Raw genomic sequence first — 21,642 nt, forward strand, 5'->3', positions numbered from 1 at the left:
AAATCACACCCTGCGGTTCTGGGAACCTCAGACTGGAGAAGAAGGAAGCTGTTGCTGAGTGGTTCAAGTCTGAGCAGGTGTGCTGGGACTGTTTCCTCTTCTCTCTGGAAGGAGCCTGCTAGCCCGGCAGGGTGGGGCAGCCCTTGTCAGTACCCTGTGGGAGCAGGGCGGGAGGCAGGTGTGCCCATTAAATAGGTCTGAGTCTTACTGCCTTCCAGCCTTTATCCAGCTCCAGCACACACACACACACACACACACACACACACACACACACCCGCCCCAACCCCCACCCCCAGGGCACACACACCTAGATGCCTGCCTGGCAAGCATCGAAGAGATGAGAGTTCAAGGTTGAAGTCAGAAGGTTTGCTTCCTGGCTGTGGTTCAGGACTCTCCTGGTGTGCACTCCTGACCTCCAGCTCCTCATCAGTGTAGAGTGATGGTGGTGGTGGCTGGGAGGCAAAACCTTCCAGCCTTTTCGGCTAACACACTATTTATTAACTACCTCTGGTAAACTGGAGACGAAGCCAAAGCAAGATTTAAGCCTGGTTTCTTAGACTCTAGCAAGGACAACCTGACTCAGATCAAGTCTTCATCAAAGCCAAGGTACAAGGGAGGCCGAGACACTTCTAAGGGAAGGGTAGAGCATAGGCTTGAGGTAGGAGAGCAACAAATGGGTTGGTACTTACAAGGTTGGTGGGTAAGGATGCCCTAAAGATGCCATTCGTTGGCGAATGGCTGATTGACATAGCAGCTCCTTTTCAGAAGGTTTATACTAAGAGAAGAGAGAAGGCCAATGGACCCCGGAGACTGACAGAAGCTTAGCCAGTTCTAGACACTGGGCTACAGTAAAAGACATGATTGAAATTATTTTTAACGGGGGTTATTGGGTGGGTCTCGGGGAGAGAGATGGTTAGGCTTAACAGAAAATGGAATAAAAAAACGCATGGTTCAAAGAAAACATATGAATGCCACCCTCTCTGAGGAGTCTTCTCTGATTTCTCTGCCTTTGACCTGTGCGGGTCTCCCTCCCTCTCTGGCCTTGCAGTCTGTCTGGGAAGAGAGAGAACTTAGGCCTCCGAAGCTTTCTCTTTTGCCGTGGCAGAGCACCGCGGCTTCAAACGCGGTTCTAAGCCTCCTGGAGCCTCAGTTTCCCCAGCTGTGTAGAAGCAGGTTGTCTGGCAAGGGCCCGCCCAGCGCTAACGCAACGTGATTCGCTCTAGCAGTAAGGAGGGGGTGCCCGCATTGCTGCGCAGGCACCAGGCTGCTGGCCGGGGCACCGCCACCTGGCTGCCGGCGCTTTTTTTTCCCTGCAGGGGGCTGCGAGACCTGGTCGCCGCGCCAGACTCTGAGCAGGAAAAGCGGGGGGGTGCGACCCCAGGCTCGCGCGGCCCCGCCCCCGCAGCCAGCCCGCCTGCCGCAGCCGGGGGCCCGAGCTCCGCCCTCCACCCGCCCGCCCGCCCGGCTGCCTCCTCCCTCCTCCTCGCTCGCTTGTTCGCTCGCTCGCTCCCTCCCCCGGGCGGGCTCGGCGCTGACTCCGCCGCACGCTGCAGCCGCGGCTGGAAGATGGCGGGGAACGACTGCGGCGCGCTGCTGGATGAAGAGCTCTCGTCCTTCTTCCTCAACTATCTGTCTGACACGCAGGTACTGCCAGCTGGGAACGCAGGCCAGGGACTAAGGTGCAGAGGCGCGGGGCTGCAGCCGCAGCTGCAGAGGAAAGGAGCGCAGCGGTGGGCGCACCGGGGGCGATCGGGGGGGTTCAGGCTGCAGAGCCCCCCCTTCCACGTGCCTTGCGCTACGCTCTGTTACAGGCGTAGAGAGCTGCAGGTCGCCGGCGCCTGCTGTAGCATTGTGGGGGGGGACACAGCCAGGGCCACCTAGAGTCTGCTGTCTTCCACCGGCAAAGTTGAGGGGTACTGCGAGTCCTATGGCAGGTAGAATCCAGCCAGGGTCGGGGGATCCCTAAAGGCTGGCTCTGGGTGTTGTAGGCGCGTCCTCGGCGCCGGGCACTTGCTGCCGTACTTTCACGTGCACTTGTGGCGGGGCTAAGGGAGGCAATCGGTAGCCCTGGAGTCTCCTCGTTCTCCAGCATCGGGTACCCCGTAGTCCCCCCACCCCCCGACCTGCTCCGGCAGCGCAGAGTTTCCTGTCAGTTGCTGGCTAGGGGACTAGGGGTCGGCGGGGCACGTGGACATGCGGGCGGAGATTGCGTCTTCCAGCTCTCACTATCCGGAGGAGACCCGCTAGGAAAGAGCAAGGCAGGATCCGGGCGGAAGGACTATCTAGGGGGTGCCTGGGTCCCCCTGCGGCGCGCGGCCCCGGCGCGCGCTCCACGATGCAGGGGGAAGGGAAGGTGAGGCGGCGTCCCGGGCTCTGACTGAGACTGGGAGCCTCACCGGCTACAAGCGCATGACAGGAGTGTGCTCTGGTGTTCGGGAGGGAGGACAGGGAAGCTGCGGACTTTGGAGCCTAAAATGGGGTCTGCTGCTGGGACAAGCAGTTGCGGGAAAATGTGTGCACGTGGCGTGGGGGGCCCCCACCTCTTCCTCCGTTTCCCCTCCAGTCCATGCCTGTTGCAAGCCTAAAGTTTGGCTCCCGAGTTAGGGCTTTTGCTCCCGGCTCCTGGCTGTGTGTTCTCGAGAGGCTGGGGATGCGACGGAGCCTTGGAGGAGACCCCGGTTGCGGGGACACGCCTGGGTACGGAGAGGGGCTGCTAGGCGGAAACCCGCGGGACTCGCGGGGACAAGCTGAGTACCTGGTGTGGAAGCGTTTGTGCCGGCCCGTTTTGCATAACACCGGGAGGGAGGGGAAAGCGGAGGGGGGGGAGGTGGGAGGAGAGAGGGAAACTTTGCTTCTGGTTAGAATCTACCAGTCTTTGGGCGGTAGCAGCTGTCATGGGACCGGGTGGGCGGGGAGAGGCTTGCAAGCTGACTCCTTGCGGTGAGACGCGACTTGGAGGGGGACGCAGCGGCCGAGACGTTCTGCTCCGGGAAGACTCCTGGTGGCGACTTCAGGCTGGCGACTAGGACAGGCGTCGTGGCGGTGTGTCGCCGAGCGAGAGGAAGCCCGCTACGCGCGGGAGCTTTCTGCAAACGCCGTGGCGTCCGGGAGCCGCGGGGCCGCGTGGTGTGGGGCTGGTGCGCTCGGGTGGGTTCATAGCAGAGGCCCAAGGGGATGGTGGCGAATGATCGCGCTTCTTCAGGTCGGGAGGGGGTGTTAATGAGCAAGCTGTGTGCGAGTGGTGTGTGTGTGTGTGTGTGTGTGTGTGTGTGTGTGTGTGTCCCCTGAGCGTGTGCACACGCCGCGCGCGCCGGGCGCGTACCTTTACCTCTGACGAAACTGCAGTGGAGCTCCCGGCAGCGTCGCCGGGCACGGTCACACGCCCGGTGTTTGTGTCTGCCCAAGGCGGGCCTTAGCCTCAGCACCCCAGGAGTGGACAGCGTGGAACCGGGAGTGGAGGTGGTAGGGGTATGGGGGTCCTGGAAAAGACCTGCACCCCAGATCTCGATTGCGTGGAGTCGTGTCTTAAGAACCGAGTAGAACAGGCCCAAAATTGCCAGTGAGACTCCTTCACCCATACCAAGGTTGTCCGCTCTGGACAGGACCCTCGTCTTTAACTCTAATTTTGGTGTTTAGCTCACCGATAATTAATTAATTGTTTGCCCTTTTAACCACCAGCCTATTCTACTCAGTAGGTTGTTTCCTTGCTTCACCCAAGGAAACTAGAAAATTGGGTAACCAGTTGTCAGCAGAAGCAATGCAGTGAAAGTTAATTTGGGACGTTTACTCCCCCCACCCCCTTTTAACTTAATCACGTGACAGGCCGAAGATCTCCGGGTGATCTTTGCCGGGCCAACTTGGGAAATGTAATTGATACCAGGAGCTTTGCAGCCGCCCCTAGAAGGCTCAGAGCTGAGCGGGAATGGGCGGGGCAGCCCGCCGCCTCATTTTACAGTTGGGGAAGAGGCTGTGAGGGGTGAGCTGCCTGTCCACGACCACTCAGCCAGGGGGTGACAGAGCCACCCAGGGCTCCTGACTCCAGGTCCTGTGTGTTACCTCGAAATAGCACTGGACTTGGAGTCAGAAGGCCTGAGTGGAGTCACCTTCCCCGCTCTCTGGCTGGGTGATCCTGGAGCAAGCCATTTTAACTCTCCAGCCGGGTTCCTCCATCTGTCCAATGGGGCCGGTGGCGCTGACGGAGAAGCCAGAGGCCTGCTGGTGGGGTGAGCCATGTTTGCATGTGAGCTGTCTGGCTGTCCTGCTTCTTCCCCACAGCCCTTCCCAGACCCTCCTCTCCCCCAGCTCTCCCCTCGGGAGGGTTGGGGAAAGTGGATTGTCTTTGTCCCCAAAAGAGTCCTTTTTTGTCTTTGGTGGCTAACCCAGGCTTAAAGAGAACTGTTTGAGAGACTTAACGTTTATTCGTTGGGGCCAAAGTAGACATTTAACAGAACCAGGCTTGTGGAAGTGTCTTGGAAATGTTTGAAGAATAGGTTCCAAAGAACTCTCTGCTGGCTTCACTTTTGCCTGCTGTACTCCTTGCTTGGTGTGCTTTGCCCACCATCCCGCATGGCTTTCTCCCTTAGCAGGCCTTCCTGCCAGCTTGCCCTACTCTCTCTTGTGCCTTTCATAGTTAGTTATAGAGCCAAGCACTTATGTGTTTGAGTCTGTCCAGTAGGATCTAAGTTAGGTCTTTTATCTCTCTGTGCTCACATGGCACCTGCCAGCATGCTGAGCAATGTCCCTTTGCCCAGCTCTTGACGAGGTACATGGATTACAAATAGGGGTACAGCTGAGCCAAACAAGCTCCTGGGCTGACAGGGAAGACAGCTGGGCAGTGGACATGGGAGAGGACGATGTCGAGGGCTACAGCTGCTAGCAAAAGCCTTGACTCCAAAGGCCACACGGGGAAGCCCAGTCAATAAAGGAGTTATTTGAAATCACATGAGAGCCCGGAGGAACAGTCAGAGTGTGAGAGATGACAAGGACATTTATAAATCAGCTAGTCCAACCCTTGTTTAAAAAGTAATGTTGACACTGTTAGAAAACACTGCCAAGCATTGTGAAAAGAGAGTCATGTTTAATATTTTCAATTGGTTTAAATTAGCTAATTTGGTATGTGTGTTTGCACGTGCGTGCTCTGGCATGCGTGTGGCGGTCAGAGGACAAGGTGCAGGAGTTTGTTCTCTTCCACAAAATGGGACATGGAGATTGAACTCAGGTTGTTAGCTGTTGCCTGCTGAGCCCTCTCACCAGTCCAGAAATATGTAATATTACCCAAAGATAGCCGCTTTAAAGTCATATGTATCTCTAGATGTTTTTCATATAGACCAGTTATTTTGGGGTGTGGGGGTGGGGAAGAAAATAATAAATGTAGTTATTCTGTTATACTAATTTGTAACTTGCAAGCATACTGTTTTTGTAACTTGCTTCTTTTTTTTATCTCCTCACAATATGCTGTGAACATCTTTCCTCATCAATAAATATTGTGCCTAATATCTTAATGGCTGTATAGTATTTCATGGGACGTCGAGCCAACATGTATCAATCAATCCTCTGCTGTCGCTCGGCTGCTTGCGTTTATCCTATTGTAAGCAACGTCGAAACAAATATATTTGTGTACATGCGGTTTTTCCCCTTCATTTAAATTCCTAGAAGTGAAATTGCTCTGTCAAAGGAACCACGCTGGCGTTTGGTAAACACATAAGGAAATCGTCTTTGAGAGAGACTGTATTCATTTACACACTCATCAGCATTGTGTGGAAACGCCTGGCTGGCCATACCCCAGTTATTCATGCCGTTTGTATTCTACCAGTTCGGTCAACAATCTACTTTGTTACTCTTGCAGTTCATGTGCGTTTCTTTGATGTTCAATGGCTGCCCCCTTGCATGGCCCCAGGGATTTAACCTGACTAGGGCAGTGAGGGAATGAAGAAAAGACACAGAAACAACTAGAACTGAGTGGATTGGTTGGGCTGTCTGATGGAGAAAGGCTCAGATGCTCAGCGTGTATTATATACAGTTGTACCGTGAGGTAGTGTTTATTGCATACATCCGAATCAAAGAGGTGGGATTCTGCATACAGATAAATGAGGAGGTGAGATTTATAGTCCGCTGCTGTATCGAGGGGTCAGGTTTAGCTAAGTTTGATGGGAACCATCTTCAGTCTGTAGTATCTAAAGGAAGAAAACTAGGGTGGACATTTTCTGCACTCAGTGTCAACATTCACACTTGGACACCCAGGAAGGCTTTGCCATGCTTCAGAGCCCCACTCTGATGGGGGTGGGGGTGGGGCGGGGTGATTTGCCATTTCTCATGGGTCTGAGTTGTGTCCCTGCCAACAACTTACATTCCCTCGGGGCTTCCTCTGCATCCCATGCTCAGTCCCTTCCCATGGAGAATCACTTACTGCTGGTTCCATATAGCACCATGGTTGGGAGCTTGTCCTACTTGGGGGGGCCCATGGCACAGGGAGAACTGGAGAAATGACTTGAAGTCCCAGCGCTCCTTGATAGGTCTGGGAAAATGCTGCCTCTGCTGCCACTGAAGCCAGGGTCAGCTGCTGTCCAATCAAACTTGTAGCTGTGTGAAGCAGGTGCATTTGCCCTCCTTTGGCCTGCATGAGACCAGGGGCAGGGTAACGTCTTCATCTGAGTACATCTGAGGGCATACTCCCCAGAGGCCCCAGCCACACTTTCTCTGGCCTCTCTGGGTGATGCTGGTGGGTGAGCATGGCTAAGAAACCTAGCCTAGCAGTTGGGCCCCTGGGCTCATGTTTCCCCCTGGCCTTGGGGCCTCCTCTCTCCAACTGGTTCGGGTCAGCCAGGAACTCCACAATGTTAGGCTATGAGTCACCCTTTTCCTTCCCTCTCATTTATATGGAGCACTGGCTGGAACCAGAAGCGTCCCTCAGATGGGGCCTCAGGCTTGGAAGTGAGGTCATGACAAGAGCATTGCAGTGTTAACAGCTGCCTTCCCTTCCCAAGCAGCAGCATTTATAGAGCATCCTCTCAGTCACATGGTCTGTTGACACTATTACATTTCTTCCTCACAAAGATCCATACAATCTAGGTACTGCTTTACAGTTCTAAAGATTTCATGGTCTCTAAGAATGCACTGCTTTGCCAATCACTCACACCGCCTTGGACTAACTGAAGAGGTGGGGATAGTGATGGCATACCTACACAACCTGACTCTTAATGCTACCCGAAGACAGATTGCACTCTATTTATGCTCAGGGTTGTTTTTCCAGCACCTTAAACCAGTGATGACACACCGAGAGAAGACAGCGTCTAAAGTACTTCGGTTGCTCTAGGCCTCAGTTTCTCAACCTGTGAAATGGGGCTAACACACCCTGTCAGGAATAAAAATAATGGCTGTAAAGTGAGCATCAACCCGCTACAACTTGGAATTTTCTCACTGAAGCCCTTTTATAGGGCAGATTTAAATTTTGCGCTGGTTCTGTACATGCAGTCCTTTGGTTGGTTGGTTGGTTGGTTGGTTGGTTGGTTGGTTGGTTGGATTACACACAAGGCCTTGAAAAGGCTAGACAAGCGTTCTACCACTGAACTCCACCCCAGCCTTCTTTCTACTTTTAATTTTGAAATGGAGTCTCATTAAGTCGCTCTAGCTGGCCTTCAATCTGTGATCCTCCTGCCTCAGCATCTGGGGGTAGCCAGGCTTACAGTGTCCCCCACCCCCACCCCCATCCTGGACCTCAATCATTGCTCATGTTAAAAGAAAAGAGAAGCAGAGTTTGAGCTATATGCGGTGATGGGGATGCTTGCAGCCAGTTTCCCTCTGACTCATCAAGGCAGAGGAACACCTCATAGTCATCTTCTGGACACCTCTAGGATGTGTAATCCTTTGCACTGAGCTGACCTTTCTGTTCTCTGTCCTCCTCCTGTCCTAGGTCCTTGTCCCATCCACAGCTAGATCCCCATAACTGCTACCAGGCTTTGCCACGATAGACAGTGTCTTCTGTCGTTTGCCCTTGGTCTTGGTCACAAGACTAAGAGCAAGGTACAGACATTTTCTGTATGAGCCTGCTCTCCCCTCAACATGCACAGCCTCCCCTCCCCAGTTGTCTGTGTTCCTCACCAGAAGTCCACTCTCACAGCTGACAACCCACCCAGCACAATTGCCCAGAGCTCCCCCCACCCCTCACCACAGGGCTCACTCCTAGAGTCACACATTCCGTGGACTGGGACAAGTGTGTAGTAACAGTACCTCACAGCACTGCAGGGCCGTCCGTCATTCTAAGCGCCCTCTGCACTCTGTCTTTCCTTTCCCTTGCTCCTGCTGCTGCCAACCACTGGTATTTTTACTGTGTTCATGGGTTTGCCTTTTTCAGAGTGTCATGTAACTGCACTCATGTAGTATGTAGGCGTGAATGGGTAGCAATGTGATTTAAGATTTCTTTACATTTTTCATATTTTGATGGCTCAGCCCCCTACAACTTTAACTTCACGGCCATACTTGAAGTTTGATGTACAAGGGCATCAGGTCCTTGTCGTTGGAGCCTAGGCACCAGGATTTAACCTGAGTTGTTTACTTTTCCCAAGTTTTAAACCAGGACTTACAAGCACCATGATCTTGGACAAATGTCCCCAACTTGTAGTCAGTTCATATACAAAACTGAGGATAACAGTATATTCTTCTGTGGCTCATCCCAGAATGTGCTGGGAGACTTCCTCCAGGGACCTGGATTCATGCTGTCCTCTGCTGTGTCCTCATGTCTATCTGACCATTTCTATTCACCTGCAAGAGCTGTCTCCCCTGGCTGTGCTGTGTATGGACTCTCCCATCTCTGGACCTAATAGCTCTAGCCCTCCTTTACCGTGTGCTGGGCCTGCAGAGCTCTGGAATGATCTCCACTGGGTTTAAATCATGATCTGTAGTTTTTCTGCTAGGAAACCTCCCTAACCACTGGAAGTCACATGAGATTCCTTTTTTTTTAAAAAAAAAAATATTACTCTTTTTCATACACCATCATCATTATTAAATTATTGCTTTTTTGATCATGTTTTTCTCTCTTCCTAACTCTTCCCAGATCACTTCCATCTCCCTACCTGCCCACATTTGCCTTTCTTTCTATTTCATTCTCAAAACCCCATTCCTCAATAAAGACCAAAACAAAACCAATAGGACAAAAAAATGACAAAACAAAAATGAATCAAAAAGCCCACATATGCAGAAAATAAAATGGAATTTATTTTGTGCCAGCCAGCTACTCCTGGGCATGGGTCCTGTCCTAGAGTGTAGGTTAAACTCCATTGGAGAGAACTGATTTTCCCTTTATCAGCAGGTATCAATTACAAATAGCTGCTTGTTTAGGAGTGGGAGCCCATATTGTCCCTGTCAGTACTGGGACCACATCTGGCTTGAACCTGTACAGGTCTTGTGTGTCCTGCTACAGTCTCTGTGAGTTTATATGTACATCCATCCTGTTCTGCCTGGAAGACACTTTCCCCCTGGAGTCATGGCTCTTACAATGTCTCCATCTTCTCTTCCACATGAATCCCTGAGCCTTGAAGAGAGGGGTTTGATGAAGACATCCCATTTAGGGCTGAGTGCTCCCAAGTCTCTCATACTCTGCACATTGTCCAGTTGTGGGTTTCTGTGTTAATTCATTGTCATTGACTACAGAGAAGCCCAGCTGGTGCCATACTTGGAGCCTCACTACTACTGACCAGCATTCATAGCGCTGGAATGTATTCCACACACTACTGGAGGAGAAAGGGAATCACTGGTCTCCTGCAGCTACAAACGCTACAATCTACAACAGTAACATGCCTGAGAAACAAATGGATACAATAGTGACAAAAATGTCATGGGAGCAACCGGTGGCGTTTTGATTGGATTAAAGGCCCACTCCATGAGATTGAATGTTTACTGGACATTGCCAAAGTGTCCAAGAGCCTGAGTCTAGATAGTTCACAGAACATGTGGGGAAAACATACTGCTATTCTGTTCAAGGAACATAGCAATAACTTTTTTTTTTTTTTTTTTTGGTTTTTCGAGACAGGGTTTCTCTGTGTAGAGTTTTTTTTTTTTTTCTAAAATAAGATAATTCTTAACAACATATTGCTATCCCATAGAGCATCCCCATCAGATAGCCTCCATTCTTATAAAGAGTAGTTGCAAATTAAACAATAGCACAAGTTTATAGCACCTTGTTTGCCTAGTGGTCCAGTGCTACCTCACCCCTTATACAGGACACAGGCAATACTCTTTAGGAAATTTCTCCTAGATAGTCAGCACGATAAAGATGGAGCTTTGTCTGTTTCAGTTACCATTTTCTCCTTGTAGAACAGGCACACCCAGGGCACAGCAGAGATTAGTGCTTCCACACTATGGTGGCATATGTTCTCTTGGGAGCAGGGCACCCACTGTTTTTCACTGTGTCTTAGAGTTCTGGAGAAAGGCTATTGCCCCTGCTGTCATTTTAATATCTTTCTTTCTAGTCAACCTGAGCTTTAAGCCCCTACCTGAGAACCTGTCTTCTTGGCGAAGACACTTAAGTCCCTTCTACTTAGGCAGGTTTGGACATGCTTTCCTCACAGGTCATCAATATGGTTGCCCATGATGATGACTAGTGGAGACAGTACCTAGAAAGTCTTTAGTGGTCTCCCCAGTCCCTCAGCACACCCTTGCTTCATTATCAGCAATATCAGGGTATCATGACATATGCTGCACACCGTATCTTTCATTTGAGTGGCTCAGTATCCATGAACATATGGTCCCGACGAGGATGGGCTTCGTGCAGTGATGCTGGAGGTTGGTTGTATATTCTCCATTTTGTGAATTACGAAACCGAGGCACAGAGAGGTCGAGTCAGTTAAATCTCACAGCTGGCCCAGTGGTTGGCACAGAACTTGAACTTTGAGCAGCTTCCTTTCCTCCACACTTGGGAAGGGCCCTAAGAGAATATCATATCCAGCCTGCCTTTCACAGAAGAGGGGGCCTGAGGTGCCTAGAGGTTTGTTCTTTTCCTTTCCAGCTGGGTCTTGTCCAGTTCTAGCACGTGGTCAGGGGAGAGGGTATCTTGGTTCAGAGGAAGGGCAGGGCAGGAAGTCTTCTCAGAGATACTACTGCTGGGCTCTGGGTGTCTGTCAGATCCTGGACTAGGATTTTCTTCCTGTTCTCACATCCCTAAATCCCCAAGGCCACACATGTACACTGTTTGCAGTTGACCTACATGGATTCTCTCACTAGACACTCAGGCCCTCTAGTGTGGGAGATGGAGAGGGTATGAAGAGATGTCATGGTCAACAGCCTGACTTGCAGAGCTCCCAGAGATCAGTCCTGGCTTGAGGTCTGGTCTACAGGCTCTGGGTGGCAGCTGGGCTCCTGGGACCCTGCTCTGCTCTTTCCTAGGGCACTGCATTGCCACACGATCTAGAGAGAGACTTACAAACGGGGAGGTAAAGTCATTGACTAGTTAGCTCCACAGGCTTGCTGCTATGAGTGTAGTATCTAAAACAGGACAATAAATCTTTCCCTGATTGTTCCAGAAGAAGGGGTTAGAGTTCTGTGATTGGGCTCTGGGGACAGCAGGCCCTATGTATGGCCTTGGCAAAGGATTTGCTTGTGTCTCCGAATTTTCATCTGCCAAAAGGGTGTGGCAGTAGCATGCTGTCATGGACTCTAAGGTCTTAGTACAAATGGCCCAAGACAGTGCCTATGAGATATGCAATGGTGTTTGGTATATAGCCTTCTGTATGAAGAGACAGAGTAAAGACCCTGGGATTTTTTTTTCTTCCTCTTGAACTCTAGGTCTTTAGTCCTGCCTAGGCCTGAAGTTCCTCTGTCAAAGTAATTGTTTTCCTTTTCCTGCACTAAATCTAAAGAAGTGTCCCATTGCGCCTTAGCAACTGTTGCCATGCTGGCTTTTAGAAAACCAAATCCAGCTGGATGCCGCTTGAAGAGAGATGAATGAAGGAATACCTAGTAGTGGCTAAGAACCCAGGCATTAAGGTTTACTTGCCTACTTTTTAAACCAGGGCTCTTCCACTTTCTAGCTTCATGACCTCAAGCAAATGTTTTGATCCCTCTCAGCCTCATTGCTTCAGATGTGGATCAGGGGATAGTTGTGTGGTCTTAGGAAAACATGGCACAACTGTAGAGGACACAGCAGCTTGCCTCCCTGACATAGTAAGTGCTTGATTAATGATTGTCACATTGGCGATGGTAGCAGCAGGGATGGAAATGTTCATTATACAAATGTCATCTTGCGCTTTTGAGGGGCTCAGAGTACCTTAGGGATCACCTTGCTTAATATATATTTTTTTTAAACCTCAAACTAAGGAAACGGTTTAAAAACAGATGAAATGTCTCCAGGTCATACAGCAGGGGCAGGCTAGAACCCTGAACTGCTGCTCTCTCCTTGCCATGGCTGGTTCCACATAGCAGGGACTCCACTTTCTGGGACCCACTGTCTGGATACTTAGCTGGGTAAGCCCGGCCTGACTGAGATGGATGCTCTCCGACAGCTCTGCAGCCATATTTTTTCCTCGTGATTGCCTGGCAGAACATAGTCATTTACCAGAGGGAGAGAGGAGACGTTAGAAACCGGGCCCTGAGCAGTTGCAGCAGCCGGCCCACGAGTCCCTCCCTGATGTTGCCATGGCAAACAGCCTTGGCAACGTGGCTGCTCGAGCAAGCCTTTATTTCTGGTCTCAGGCTCCTTGTGGGGAAATGAGGCACCTAGAGCACAGAGAAGGACTGGGTTGTGGCTTCTTGGCACTGAGGGTAGCCCAGACTTCACGCTGCTGGAGACCTCAGGCCATGGTATCTTCTGATGAAAAACTCTGCAGTCCACCCTGGAAGACCTGAAGAAACAGACCTCCGGGTAGGACCTTCAAGGTCTCAAATGCCCATCTAACGTCTTGTCAGTCAGCTACTGCCTGTGTGACCTGCTGTGATAAGCAGAAAAGCATACTATTCAGAATGTGATCTCTGGCTTAAGATGCTTCTAGACGGGCTTCATCTTCAACCCTACCCTTCAGCAATAAGGAGGAAGAGGACAGATAACAACTACCGTCTAACCCTTTCAAGGAATTGTTTGGCCCTGTGTTGAATTCTACCCATGTACTATCAATTAACCTCAGAGGAACCTCATGAAGAAGTCTCTACCAAGCCCCATTTTACAACTGGGTAGACTGAGGCTGACGTAGAGTTGTCCAGTGGTGTTCTAGAGTTTCTCTTCCCTGGTTGCTTCTAAGAGACACTGCCATGAGGGATCTGATCCTCCTTCCTGCCCTTATCTCCACCTATATTCTTCAATATCCACCTCAGATGCCACCTGCTCTGATCCCCACTCTCAGAAGTCCCCTTTCTGCTGTGGTCCCACAACCCATTACACTTACAGTCCTTGGCTTTGCCCTGTATTTTGTCATCCTGAGAGGTTTTGTTTTGTGATTTGGTGCTGGGGATGGAACCTTGCTTGCTAAGTAGACACTAACATTAAGCTACATCCCACCCCCACCCTCTACCTCAAACATTCCACATGAGGAGTCTGACTAACTAGGAAAGCTTTAACTGTCTCATCCACACAAGGAGTTTGACTGGGTAAGCCTTAAAAGTCATCAAAGAAATTTGCTATCACCATTATCATTTTTAAAGGGTAATCACAAGATAGCGACCACTCGGATTGCTTGATCTGCAGGAGCCTAAGCTGGGACCTTCAGGGCATTAGCTTTTTAATCCTCCAGCAGCCTGTGAGGTTGGTATTCTAATGCCTGAGAATAGGACTTAGAGAATTGCAGCCACTATCCCCAGATCACCTGATCCTGGTTCATGTTGGCAGGGCTGGGATAGGAAACTAGGTGTGTCTGCTTCAAAGCACTTGATCCTGACAACTGCAGTGTGGCTAATCCAACTAGACACAGAAAGCATTCGAATGGGGTGGCTAGAGGCATCTGAGTAGGCCAGGGTCAGGAGAATAGACAAGAGGGGACTTGGTCTGAGGAATGATTTGTATAGGAAAACTGTCCTGTCCTTCAGGGCCCATTGTGTGCCACGCTGTCCTGACTCTTAATCTTACCGTGAACTTGTTAAATGTAAGAAGGTGGCCTTCATCAGCTACAGCCTTTGTGCTCAGAGCTGTGCTGTGGTAAATGGGTGAGCCCTACAGAGATTGCCATAGCCTCTGCAAAGGGCCAGTGTCCTTGTCACCAAAGATATGCCTTATGCACAGAAAGCTCAAAGACAAGCTCTCTGTGGAGTCTCTGAAACTCTATCAGAACACACCTTCTGAGGGCACGTCCTTGTGGAATGTTAATCCCCATAGTAGGAATTCTTCCAGTTAGGGAGTATGGCTGTGATCCACTTGGGGAAAAGCCATGGGAGCTTGCAGATCCTCTTAACTCAGGGAAGTGTCCCCATTCTCTGGATAACACAGCAACTTTGAGGCCAGGTTGGGCCTATATGAGCCCTTGTCTACTCTGAAAATCCTCAGTGTATCATCCCTGGGGAAAGTATAGTCTGTCAGAGAAGCAAGGAGGAGCAAAGCCGTCTGTAGTACAGTTTGATAATACCTTTGAAAATAAAAAGTCTAGCTGGGCAGTGGAGGCAGAGGCAAGCAGATCTCCTCCGTGAGTTCAAGGCCGACCTGGTGGATAAAGTGAGTTTCAGGACAGCCAAGGCTATATAAAGAAACCCTGTTAAACACAAAGAGAAAAAAAAAAGTTTATCCAAACCAGTCAATGTTTTAGGCTTCTTATAACTTCCTTTTTATGCATCTGTTGTTCTTCTGTGCCGCCAGATAGATAAGGTGCTAGATCAGTTGTCAACATTCCTTTGAGAATTAATGCAGTCTGAAAATGAGCTATAGTCTCTCAGCTTCCCAAGACTTCTGGGGATAGTACAAAGAACATATAGGCTGGGTGATAGGCAGGTGCTAACTGCCCTCAAGACCTGATGTAAATTTAGGGTCTTCGGACCTGGGTCAGTCTTAGTTTTGTGCTTTTAGCTGTGTGATCCGAGGAGTTAGATAACAACTCTTTGCTCCAGTTAGCCAGTTCCCATACAAGAGTATAATTGGGGTTTACCTTATAGGCTCAGGAGCTCCTCAGTGGCTGCCAGCCACGCATACGCATCGGAATCAGCTATGAAGTGAAAACATTCTAATTACACGTTAGCCTGCTATGTGTGTAGGCCGCAAGCTTCTGTGTCTTTCTTTTTGTTTGCTTATTTATGTGTTTCTATGTCTATTTCTTTTTGTCCTATGTCTTAAAAGGTTCTCTCTGGTGATATCCTTACTCTGGTTCCAAAAAGCCAAATACTATTTGTAGAGTGTCTGGCACTAACCCTGTGGGTTTCCTCCCTGTTCTGTCTGTCTTTCTGACTTCTGCTTAGAATGCTGGGTACCTAGCCCTTCATTTACAAGTGACTAGGGGTAAACGGAGGAGCCACGGGAATGTCTGGTTTAAGAGGGTTGGCTTCCCTAGGTACCTTTGCTTCTTCTCCTTGCTTGTCATATTCCATTTTATGGCTAGGGAAATGGGGCTAGTGCTGGAAGTGGACTTGACCAGACGTGTGTCTAGCCATTTTGTGTATTCTGGAGCTAGAGAGGTGGCTCCACGGCTTAGAGTACTTGCTGCCATTAGAAGACCTGGGTTTGGATCCCAGCACCCACATGGCGGTTCATAGTGATCTGTAATTCCAGTTCCAGGGAATCTGAAGCATGCCTCTGACCTCTACAGGTACCAGGCACAAACAGGGTACGTGGACATTCATGTAGGTAAAATATACACTTAAAATAAATCTAAAAAATAAAATAAACCAACCCTCACATACCCCACATCTGGTCTCCTCCATTGTCAACCACATGCCCTCATGTAGGACCACTCATGGAAGGTAGGGTTAGTTTAAGAGGTGAGTGGGTTGGAAAGGAGGAAATCGGAGGGGATGCAGGCCACCTGCAGACCCTCTGCCTAGATTTTTTTTTTAATTGTCAAGACCCTTAACGGTTAGAGAGTGTTGGTTGTGGTTGCAGCCATACAGAAATTTTAAAGGAGCAAGGGACCAGAGTCCATATCTGGTGCCCGATGTACTGTCTTTTCTGCCTCCGTGTGCTGTTTTTGCCAGTGGGCACGATGGATCCCAAGTTAGGACTGAGCTGTGGTGAGACCTTTGTGCCCGCTGTCCTCTCTATATGAATGTTCGACCCTGAAGTCTCTCTTGCCTCTAGGCCCCCAGGGACCTTCTCAGACAGGCTGTCTCAGAGTCTACACTCCTCCCCATTGTCTACCCCAAGACCCAGTCTTTTCTTTAAGGCATGTGGAACTTCAGGATGTTCTGGTTTATTAATGTGTATCTTCTTTTTTAAACAAATTTTTTACTCTTTTATGTATGTGGATGTTCTGTTTTCATGTTTGTCTATAAACCAAGTGTGTGCCTGGTGCCCACAGAGTCCAGAGGATGTTGGACATCCTGGAACTGGAGTTACAATGTGGTGGTTCGTCACCATGTGGATGCTGGGACTACAACTTGGAAGAGCATCCAGTGCTCATAACCACTGAACCGTTTCTCCAGCTCCAGTGTGTGCCTTCTCACTTGCCTGTTTCCCCTCTGGACACTGAGGGTCTACAGGACTGATGTTGCCAGAGCGGTGGCTGTGGCATCTTAGGGATCTAGACTAGTGCTTGACAGGTGTTCCACATTTACTCAAGCTTCCTTCCTTCCTTCTCTTTCTCCTTTCTCTCTTCTTTCCTTCTTTCTTTCCTTCTTTCTTTCTCTCTTTACTGTAGCAAAATACCAATACATTTTACTATCTTAGCTACTTGTTCAACATCCAGCTCAGTGACACTCAGTGCATTCATCGTTTTGTGCAACCAGTCAGTCCATCTCTGTAGTTCTTTTCATCCTGTAAAACTGAAACTTTCTACCTACTTAATCAGCAGCCCTCCACGGTTACCTTCCTTTCTCTGTCTTCAGGATTTGATTACTGTAGTATGTGTGGTCCTTATGTTGGACCCATTGTTTCACTTACTACAATGTCTTACCCTCAGATGTTTACCCACATGGGTCACAGTTTGTCCTTTTTAAGGCAGAATAATATTCCATTGTAGGTATGTGCCCATATTCTGCCTCTGCATTCACTTGTCGATTTGGACTGTTTCTCCGCTGTGCCTGTTTTAAAGGATGGGGCCTTGAGCATGGGTATAAAGATAGCCACTTTGCGAGTGCACTTTCAGTTCTTTTGGGTATACACAGAAATGGAACTGCTGGATCCTGTGTCAATTCTATTTTTAATTTTTGAGTAACTGCCTCACTTTACACAGCAGCTGCACCATTTTCCATCCCTACTGACAGTGAGCAAGGCTTCCAGTTTTCCCGCATGCCGCCCCCCTGGCTGTTTCTGGGTTTTGATAGTAGCCATTCTAACCAGTACCTTCTTATAGTGTTGACTATATTCTCCTCCTGATTCAGCATCTCTTTGGGTGCTTATTGGCTCTTCGAATATCTTCTATGGAGAAGTAGCTATTCAAGTCTTCTCTTGTGGTTTAGAAGCAGGGTCTCAGCTGGGTGGTGGTGGCGCACGCCTTTAATCCCAGCACTTGGGAGGCAGAGGCAGGTGGATTTCTGAGTTTGAGAGTTCGAGGCTAGCCTGGTCTACAGAGTGAGTTCCAGGACAGCCAGGGCTACACAGAGAAACCCTGTCTTGAAAAAACCAAAAAACCAAAAACCAAAACAAAACAAAACAAAACAAAAAGAAGCAGGGTCTCGTGTAGCCCAGGTTTGATTCAAACTCACTATCTAGGCAAGGTTGTCCTAGGACTCTTTTTGATCCTGCTGTTTCTCCCTCCAAGTGTTAGGATGGTAAGTGTATACCACAACACCCAGCTCCTTTCTGGTCCTTTGCTCATGTTCGAATCAGATTGTTTGAAGGTTAGCGCTTTCACTTGACTGCTTTCAAAGTATTAATCCTGAGCTGGGCCATGGTGGTGCATGCCTCAATCCCAACAGGCTCTGTGAGTTCCAGGTCAGCCTGGTCTCCATAGTGAAACTGACTCAAACCAGAACCAAAACCAAAACCAAAATTTGAACTCCTTATCAGGAATATAATTTGCAAATATTTTCTCCTTTTGGCAGGGGAGCTTCCTTTTTGCTCTTGGAATTGTCATGCACTGCAGTTTATCAGCTTCTTTTCTGCCTGTGGCACTGTGAGAAGACATCACGGTTACTTCTAAATCCAGTGCCATGAAGCTTTTGTCCCCGAGGCATTTTGAAACTTTAAACCTTACCTTGAGGAATTTGATTCATTTTGGGTTAATCTTTATGGCTGGGGTTAGATCTGGGAACTCCTTCATGCTTGAATAGTTCGTTGAATGAATGAGGGAAACTGAATGAATGACTCCCTCACGCTATGCAGAGCCCATTCAATCTTCCCAGTAGGCTGGGCAATACATACCTCAACCTATTTTTTTTCTACAGGAGGGCCTGGGTCTTAGGGTGAGGGTCCCAGTGAGATATCCAGCTCCTTGGTTGATCCATCAAACCCTCAAGACCCAGTGTGCTCAGTAAGCAAGTGTGGCTAGAGCCCTGCCCCAGAATCACAGGTCACCGCAATATGCCACTCTGCCCCAGTGCCCCAGTGACCTCAGGCCACTTTCTCCTGGGGTTAGGCAACACCTTCCTATTCTATGGGTGTGGCCCCTGTACCTGCCCTGCAGAGCCTTGGGCTTCCAGCCTGCTTTAGCACTTACTCTTTGTCCTAGTGGCTGAAAGAGAGGCCACCTGGCTCAAGCTTCTTGGTGTATCCCTCCTCAGGAATGTGGCAATACCCACCTATAGCTTGTTGGCTATGCCTTCTGCGGTGTATATGTGGACGGGTGGCTGTGGGCCAGAGGTCCCTCTCCTTAGAGTAGACCCACAGAAGCCTGTTCTATGCTCAGACTGACTTCTGAAGCCTGGGGGGTGGGGAGCCACCATGGCTGTGCTGTAGCATGGGGGTGAAGAGACAATCAGGAGAGAGAGGAGGGGGCAAAGAGGAATCAACGAAAGAAGAAAGCTCTTCTCTGCTAAGATGATCTGTTGATAGAGTTTTAACCGTGTGGTTGCCAGGTACCCAGACTAGCAAAGGTGCAGTGTAGGCCGCTTCCTGGGGAGAAACCCAGCCTGAAAGGCAGACTAGAACTGATTAAGGGCAGGCCTGAGCATGGTGCCTCTGGGATCTTCCATTGAGCAGTCAAGAACCTTCCAGCGTATGGCTTATTCTGCCTGAGTTTCAGTTTCCGCATCCGTGGCGAGTTGTAACTTTATATATTTCAACTGAATTTCTTTGCATGGTGTTCGGGGGCTATCACGGACAAGGACATTTGCCAGTGACTTACTGGTGACAACTCAGTGATGGAAACCAATAGCTCTGCTTTGGAGCTGTGGACAATTGTTTAGTATTTCATTCTCTGTCCACACAGTGGTCACTCTTGGTGTACCGTAAGCTGGGGTTACAGATTTGAGCAAGCTACACTCTTTGCTCTGGAAACAGGTCTGCAGAAAGCTCATGGAGCTTTGGAAGAAGACAGTTGTGGAAGGAGAAGGTTGGCTGACATAGTGGGGGACGCCTACACCAGTGTGGCAGATATATACCCAGTGACTGGGTGGCAGGAATGAGTGGAAGCTGTGTACTTTCTGAGGCTAGCTCTGAGATAAATGCAATGTCCACCGGAATTAGAAGTGTCTGTTGGAACTGTGAGGAGGAATGGCAAGATATCCAGCAAAAAACCAGCTAGATGCAGGCTGCTCTGGAGTGGAGAGCCAGGCCTTGGGAAGGATCCCAAGGGAAGGTGATTTTGGATGACTCGGTTTTCCCAGGGCCACACAGCAGGACAGAATGAGTGTTGCTGTCTGTGGTCTGCACAGCTCATCTCCAGGCCTTCCGGGGGGAGGAAGCACATGGGAATTTGCCAACAGGAAAGGCTAGGGTACAATTCTCATTTTAGTTCTGACTGGGGTCCTTGCTCAGTAGAGCAGTAACTTCTCTCATGGCCTGAACCTACCAGGCACCTTATGGACAGGGAAGGTGGGGTAAACCTGCAATAAATGTAACAAGGATGATAATTATTGCCATAATAATTATTGCCCCTCTTTTAGTGTTAGGCCCAGTAGCATATTTCTGGGAGATTCCATCTCACATCTAGAATATACCTCCTTGTGAAGATTTCCATCACCATGCACAGGAAAGCCCAAGGCCCCAGGATGTGGAAGTGACTTGCGCAGTAAGGACACTGGTGCATGAACTTGGCAGGAATGTGTGACTCGTGACTCCCACCCCCAAATCTGCCTAATGAGAGAGGATGATGTTTGAAAGAGGCCCAGTCCTGTCTGGGCCTTGTCTAGACCAAGTTGCCAGATTGTCTTGAATTCTCTTCTCAGGAGTGATTCCCAGTCTTTTTGAAGTTGCAACATCCACCTATTGTGTGATTTTGCAACAGCTGCAATGGAGAACCTCCCCCAGAAAATGGTAACTTCTATCCGTTTCTCTTTTAGTTGTGAGTTAAGGAACCCGGAAACAAGTCTTTAGAGATTGTTGTCCCTGCTTGGGGCTTGGAGAGTAGTGGAAGGGATGTGGTCTCTGAGAGTCTGGAGGGGATGTTCTTTGCTGTCTAACTTTGGCTCAGTCTTGCCTCCTCTTGGGCTGGTGTGCTCCAGTTTCTCTTCTCTTCCAGCTTGTATGTCATTAGTTTCCTTGCCTGGAGCCATCTTAGACACCAAGTTTACGATTATCAACTGAGGGGGTTTCTTCTTTGTAAATACTGAATGTACCAAATACTGGACAGATCAGAAGGTAGCTTTCTGGACACAGATGGATCTAGGCCACAGTCTTCTCTCGGCTGGGTGGCGTGCATGACCCACCCTCCATACTCACTGGGTTAAAGCCAATTGCAGGTCCTTAACTCCCAAGATTGTCCCCCTTCCCTGGTGACAGGGGCTGACTTCTCTTTGAACTGTAAGTTGGAAGAAATGTGTCACAGAATCCTGTGCTTTAAGAGAGTGGGTTGGAAGGAGGAGAAGGCAGAGGAGGAACTCCAGAACGCCTGTTCCCAACCCCCTCGGTGAATTATGGAATATGGATAAGTCATTAAGGGAGGTGGCAAGATTGGGTGAAAATTGGAAACTTTGGGTCAGATTTTTTTTTAAAGGAACAAATTATTAAGATCTTTTACTGACTCCGTGTGTGTGTGTGTGTGCGCGCGCGCGTGCATAGCTCCTCTGTACTATTTTATCTACCTTAAGTCTTTTTTCTTTTTTTAAACCCACAAACAAACTGCTTGTAGTTTTGGGATCTGGTTTACCTAAAAAGTGTTTTAATAAGGGGGGTAATACAGGAGAGTTCCTGGATATCCTGGGGTCAATAAATCTGACTCCGGGTGGCCTCTGAGTCTCTGGATGGTCATTCTTGGATGTTGGCTTGTGGTGTCTCTCACACAGAGTTGCAGCTGTTGACATGAGGTCTGCAATTATTTAAAGAAATCTCACATCAAGTGGAAAAAGAGTGGCCATAGTTACCATACCATGTGGCCAGTAAGCAATTCAACACCGGAGTCACCCAATTCCCTCTGAGCCTCCTCAGCTGCCGGCTCAGATAGTGAAGCCAGTGGATTAGGTGACCAAGGAATGATGGACAGGACCAAGTGT

The 21,642-nt window shown here is 49.3% G+C and overlaps 1 protein-coding gene across 1 annotated transcript in view; it reads left to right on the top strand.

Moving 5' to 3' along the window:
- The first annotated feature begins 1,566 nt into the window (after window positions 1-1,566).
- Ppargc1b (PPARG coactivator 1 beta) overlaps window positions 1,567-21,642 on the top strand; it is a 101,607-nt gene continuing 81,531 nt past the window's right edge. Inside the window, exon 1 of the mRNA XM_028774320.1 lies at window positions 1,567-1,644. Within this exon, the coding sequence (XP_028630153.1) occupies window positions 1,567-1,644 (78 nt within the window). The remainder of the gene's footprint in view (window positions 1,645-21,642) is intronic.

This window comes from Grammomys surdaster, unplaced genomic scaffold (assembly GCF_004785775.1).
Source record: "Grammomys surdaster isolate TR1022 unplaced genomic scaffold, NIH_TR_1.0 239, whole genome shotgun sequence".
NCBI classification, from domain to species: domain Eukaryota; kingdom Metazoa; phylum Chordata; class Mammalia; order Rodentia; family Muridae; genus Grammomys; species Grammomys surdaster.